Source organism: Aphelocoma coerulescens, chromosome 19, assembly GCF_041296385.1.
Source record: "Aphelocoma coerulescens isolate FSJ_1873_10779 chromosome 19, UR_Acoe_1.0, whole genome shotgun sequence".
In the NCBI taxonomy this organism is placed as follows: Eukaryota; Metazoa; Chordata; class Aves; order Passeriformes; family Corvidae; genus Aphelocoma; species Aphelocoma coerulescens.
Window position 1 is genome coordinate 3,553,255 of NC_091032.1, and position 6,000 is coordinate 3,559,254.

Below are 6,000 nucleotides of genomic sequence, written 5' to 3' on the forward strand. Positions count from 1 at the left end.
TGGTACCCTGTGTAGCAGGAAGTTTTATAATTGCTTAAGTTACATAAATTCTTGGGAAAGTTGCTTTTGACTTCTGAACCCAGTTCCCATTGAAGAGGCTTTGGATTTCGTTCCCTGGGAGCCATTTCCCCAGGCTTGCCAGTAGTCCCAGCCCAAAGTCAGCTTCTTTTACATAACAAGAGTGAGCATGTTTGTGTCTCATGCTAACACAAATAACACAAATCCCATTGAAGCAAATAACACAAATAACACAGATCCCATGGAAGCAAATGCTCCATTCTGTGTACTCCCTGCTGTGGGAGGAGGAGAATGAAGCAATGCCTAATCAGAGATACCATCTCATGGAATGCTAATGGCAAGTGCTCTGAGATCAAGATAATAAGTGACTCTGGGCTGAGCAGGAATTGGGCTCCACTCTTTAAGGAGGCTTTTGACTGTCTCAACCTACCACATGCAGAGGTGGTGGTGGTTTTGTGCTTTAGTAGCAAATTTGTTTTACACTCATTGTAGCAGAAGGGAAAGGGAGAAAGGCATATGTTGAGGAACAGTAAAACTTTGTCTGAATCCAGCTTCCTTAAAGCCAATCCTTTCTGCTTCTGGGCTAGAGAAAATTGTACAGTCTGTAGGAATGAATTATCTGCTGCTTCTTTGTGACTTCTTTGGCTTCTGCCCCCACCCTCCTTGTTCCTTCTCGGTCTTTGAGAGCTGTTTTGAAGTGATCCATTTCAGTAGGGAGATCTTTGTTTGCAGAGCATCTAAATTGTACCAGTTTGCTTCTGGCTATTTATACTGGTGGAGGTGTGGTTGTGTTTCCAGATTCATGCAAAACACTGCTTTTAATGTAGATGTTTAGTCACTAGACTAGTGATGTTTTCCATCTCCAGCTGGGCCAGCCACTCTCTTCTTTCCACGTGAATTTGGTTGGGTACCTCCCACTAGACGCACATCCCAGTTTCCCCAGCATCTGAAAACTTGTGTACTGGTGAAAATCAGCCCATCAGGTGTTGTTTCAGAGCTGCAGGACTTTTCTGTTGACTTCAGCAGGATTTATTTCAAACCTTTCAAAGCATCAGGGCAGCAAGAACAGGCAGAGTCAAGCCAGCGTGATTTGAATGCGGTTGTCTACATCACTCATGTACGGTGAAGAGAAAATGCAATTTATTTTTAACACCATTTTAATTCTAAAGTGTTTGTATATTGAAAGGATGAAATGACAGTTGACTTCGCTCTGGCTCCATCTCACAGCACTGCCCTGATTCTTCTTGTCCCAAGGAGCTGACAATCCATGCTGATTTTCTCATACTGTGAACTTGTGCACAACTTAGCAAAATAAGGATCTCAGCCTAATAGCCTCTCTGAAAGCTGATTTAACCACAAGGAAGACTGTTAGACTGGCAATATTTTGTTCTTCAAATTGCAAAGAAAATGTTTATGTAAATCAGCCTTTTTTGTTCATTATTATTTTTATTATTAGTGGTAAGCCTCATAAACTGAATGTGCCTGACCCATGGGGTGTTGTATCCTACATGGGAAGATTTATTTTTTTTTCCAATCACATCCCCTATATTTGTTTCTGTTTTTACCTGGGAGACTTCAGAGCTGTGGAATTGTATGACCTTGTAGGTTAACGACAGCTCTGGAATAGAGTTGCAGTGCATCTGTCTATATCAGGAGAGAGTAATTAGCAAGTTATTGATAGTCAGATGAAGTTGCAGCTTGAATTCCAGCCAGCAGAATGGCTTTCTAATACAGGGCTTGAGTGGACCATCCTGAAGAGGAAATAACTGTATCTTTATTATTTAAAAAAGATACTCCCAGGGTGTGGAACTTGTACAGATAGTGAATAATTCTACTTGAAGGCTGCTGTTTTTGCAGACATGTTATCTTGTCTCCCCACTTTCTATGCTGAAAGTGTTCCCTACGCTCTTGCTGGGCATCATTATTTTTCTGTTTTGAGTGTCAATACTGAAAGAATTTGCTTTGGGGAATAGATTTCTTACTTCTCTCAGTGTCTGCAAGGATTTTTATGTTATTTGCCAACTTCATGCTGATATAGATGGAGAACAGTTTGCTGAGTCCTTAAATTGTTTCCAATCTGGTTGGAATACAGGATCTGTGAGAGAACAATGACATTCCACTGCTGGGTCCAGGTTTGGGGCAGGGAGTTTTCAGCCTGAGGAACTGAGGATGCTGAGTGTGGTGTGGGCTTTGCCCCTTGGCTGTGTTGAAATGTCCAAATTCCAAGGACAGGAGGGCTTGGCCACAAGTACAGCCTTCTTTGGCTGCCAGTGTCTGCAGTGCACTTGTCCCTGCAAATCCTATTTCCTATTAGTGTGATCTGTGTGGGGTTTGCTGTGTCCGCACAGAAATAGAATGGGGAGGAAAAGGACCATGTCAGCAGGGATGAAGGACCAGCTGCAGGTAGAGGATCAGTGCTCCTGAGCCAGTGGGCCACCTCTTTGATCCAGCTGCCTTTTTACGGCTATTTTCTGCCCTTTTTGTAAATAACTGGCTTTTATTTGACCTATCTTTGGAGTAATTTTCCTCTAAGCCAGACCTTTCAGTGTCTTGGAAACCCTGCAGCATATAGAGAGAACACAGGGGACATTTTTCCCTCAGTTATTTCAGTGAACTTAAGCTTGACAAGGCCTGTTATGGCAGGCACCTGGGATTTCCTGGGCATAAGTCGTAATGGATTTTAGCAATAATGCTTTATGTGTAAATCTGAGCTCCTGAAGCTGAGTAGCTGTGGTCCCTCAGGTGAGTCTGTTTTCTGACAGCTTCTTGGCCTCTCCAGGGCGAGGTCAGGGATTACTGTACCTGCTTTTCTCCAGGAAAGCATCTCCAGTTGTGCTTTAGCTTAGAAACTATGGACAGCAGCAAGCTTGTGCTTCTGTGATATGGCTTGCTCTTACTTTGTCCAGTTGTTTCTTAATTAACCTTAATTAATCAGAAGCTTTCCCCAAGTGCCTTCCTGAGCTTTTCCACAGTTTGGTGGGGTTTGTGTTCCAGAATTACTTTGCTGACAGGTGAATCTTGCCATTCATTACTTGTTCTCTGCTTTCTCCTGTGAAGTGTGGTTTGTTTCCCCATCTAATGTGTGTTTCTTCTCAATCTTCTCATTTAATTTGCAGTGTTTGAAAACTCTTGGAAAACCCATCATGAAGGCTGAGAAAGAGAAAGTTGCCAAGAGCTTGGAGCTGTTGAACTTTCTCCTTAAAACTGTGACAGGGCAGGTGAGTGTGTGACCCAGTATGTGACAAATGGCTGTTTCCTGAGTATCTTTTAAATGTCACACTTGGATTTTGCCAGGTAATTACTACATCCCACCTCATTTCCTACCAAAAGTACCTCTAGAGGGAATGCCTGCTTGGATCTGAGGACAGAAGAGCCCTCCTGTCTGAAGGAGTGATCCACAGTCTTTATGAGCTGATCTCCAGAGGAGAATTTGTGCAGTGCTCAGCAAACACTTGTGGCATCTGCTTTCTTAGCAGCAGGAATATAACCTGGGGTACAGTGAGCGTGGGCTTTATCCCAGGTGATTGCTCTTTCTTCTCCACTGAACTCCAGAGATCATGAATCCCACAAATAGACTTAATAGCTTTAAGAGCAGGAGTGAAGCTTTGTTCTGGGGCTTTGTTTTCCCTAATAAAAAATTACTTTTTTGAGCATGTGAAGATTTTCTGTAGGTGACAAAATGTGTCCCTAATGTGGTCTTATTTACTGGAGGAAAACACCACAAGCAGCAGAATTGCTGAAGCCCAGTTTGCTACTGATAAGCCCAGAACTCAGACCACAGCCTGTTTCTTTGTGAAGACCTAACAGGAAAGTGGGTGGAGAGGTTATTTCCAAGGCTCTTGTAGGAGCTGAATAGCCTTTGAGACACCCCTTTCTGCCTGGTTTGACTGAGATTATGCAGTGGGTTACAGAAGAGGGTGCCAGATCTTTAGAAACCAGACTGAACATGCTGCTGCTTTTCTCCTGGATGGGTACATAGTCATGTGTCTTCTCTTCCCTGCTCCCAGCCATGGACAGGAAAGGAGAGTGGACTGAAGGACCCTCCAGTTCTTTTTGTGCCACTACAGTTCTGTTAGACTAATGCCTCTCATGGTAGAAGCTCAAGTTGTTGAGCAAACCCAGTACCTGATGGCGTGGTGTGACTCACCCGTTTTTGCCCCAAACTGAAGTGGTGTTGCAAATGGACTCAAGGTAGTGGCTTGGAGAGGCCAGGCAGGATTGGTAATTCCTGCCATAGCCTTCTCCTGAGGATGGCCTGTGCCCTGCTGCTGTGAGTGCCCCTCCCGAGGTCACTCTGCAGATTGCCTCTACTTGCCTCTTGCAGAAGCTGAATGTGAAGTTGACAGAGGTGGAGAAAGTGCTGCTCACTCTGAACCAGCTGGAAGACATTGGGAATTCTCCACGGCTCGACTCTCTCTACTGGAACGTCATGTGCTGGCTGAATTACACGTATGTGTGCTTGGCATCCTGGCACTCTGCCTTGTCTGGGTGCTTGTGTACAATGATGTGGGGAGGTGGGAAGAGAAAGGAAGTCAAGGCAGTGAGCTCAGGGTGGAGTTTAATGGAGCTCTTTGGTTGGTGGGGTTGAGACACTCATTAATGCTTATTTGGAATAATGCCGGGTTCATTGTTCTGTGTGCTTACATCTTGGGATTGGTCCTTGATGGGAAAGGGTTGTAACACATGACTGACATGTCTGATACCTGATCATGTGTTGCCAGAAGACTAAGAAAGCCAGGGCCACAGGCAAGCATTACCTCACCTCCTTGGATAACCTCATCCTCACAGCATTCATCCTCATCCTGTGCTTCTGGCACCTTTCTGGTGCTTCTGCCTGTTCGTGGACTGCCTGTCACATGGATCACACTGTTCCCTGGCTGTAAATTAAGTTGCTCTTGATTTTTGGCATTCTCTCTGCAGGAAGCCCAAGAAAGAGAAGGCAGCCAGTAAGCCCACTCAGGGAGCGGAGTCGCTTAAGCGGAAGAAGAAAGGCTTCCTGCCAGAGACCAAGAAACGCAAGAATCGCAAGAAAGGCATCCAGGAGAATGGGGTGGCACCAGGGGAAGATGGAGAACCAGCAGCCCCAGAGGAGCAGCCCCTGGGAACAGAAACCCCCAAGCAGAAGAAAGGCCTCGTGCCTGGTGGTAGCAAAAAGAATCCAAACAGGGGGGGCAGGGAGAATGGAGTGTCAAAGGTGGGCGGTGGGGACCTCCCCACTGCTAATGGAGGAGATGCTGTGGCTGACAAGAAGAAGAAGAAGAGGAGGAGAAACAGAAAAAGAAAAGGTGCTGCAGGCGATGAAGCTGAGCAGGTTCCAGCTGCAAAGAAAACCAAGGGGAGTGTTGTCCAGGATACCCAGCAGAAGCAGAACAAAGCCAAGAAGAAAAGAAAAGAGAAGAAAGCTCGAGTTCTGCAGGAGTAAACTCACCCATGGACTCACCCAGGCCTGGCATGGCTAGCATGGCTCAGTAGACTGTGGAAATACTTTTTATATCTATAGTTTTTATGCTCTCCATGACTTTTAAATAAACCTTCCATGATGCTGAGCTCTAAAACTGCGGGTCTGGCTTGTGTGGAGGGTTCAGCCTAGAGCACAGAGAGCTTCAGGAGGTTACATACCCTCCAGGCTCTGGGAGATGCCCACTCTCTCCTCTCTGGCAGTGCCAAAGAATCCTGTCTCCATGATTTCCCAAGGCAGAAGTGAGAGGCTGGTTTGGATTCCTTGGGGAGTTGGGGTGGGTGTGCTGGCACTGCTGAGTTATGTGGTCAAGCCCTTGTGGGAGATTCAGAAGGAGCTCCTAAAGGCTCATCCCTGTCCTGCCCAGGCCCAGCAGTGCTTACAGCTTTTCCAGTGTGGGAGATGCAGCCTCCAAAATGCCTGGGGTCAAATGGGTTTGCACATGCAAACTCTGGGGTCAGCTATTTCCAGTTTGAACACTCTGGTGTTGTCAGTAACTACTGTGGTATGGTTTTTCTTGCCTT

General features: G+C 45.8%; 1 protein-coding gene across 1 annotated transcript in view; it reads left to right on the forward strand.

Moving 5' to 3' along the window:
- MYBBP1A (MYB binding protein 1a) overlaps positions 1-5,573 on the forward strand; it is a 59,101-nt gene extending 53,528 nt beyond the window's left edge. Inside the window, exons 25-27 of the mRNA XM_069033398.1 lie at positions 3,135-3,236; positions 4,343-4,467; positions 4,939-5,573. Coding sequence (XP_068889499.1) covers positions 3,135-3,236; positions 4,343-4,467; positions 4,939-5,440 — 729 coding nt within the window. The 3' untranslated portion in view covers positions 5,441-5,573. The remainder of the gene's footprint in view (positions 1-3,134; positions 3,237-4,342; positions 4,468-4,938) is intronic.
- Positions 5,574-6,000: the final 427 nt, after the last annotated feature.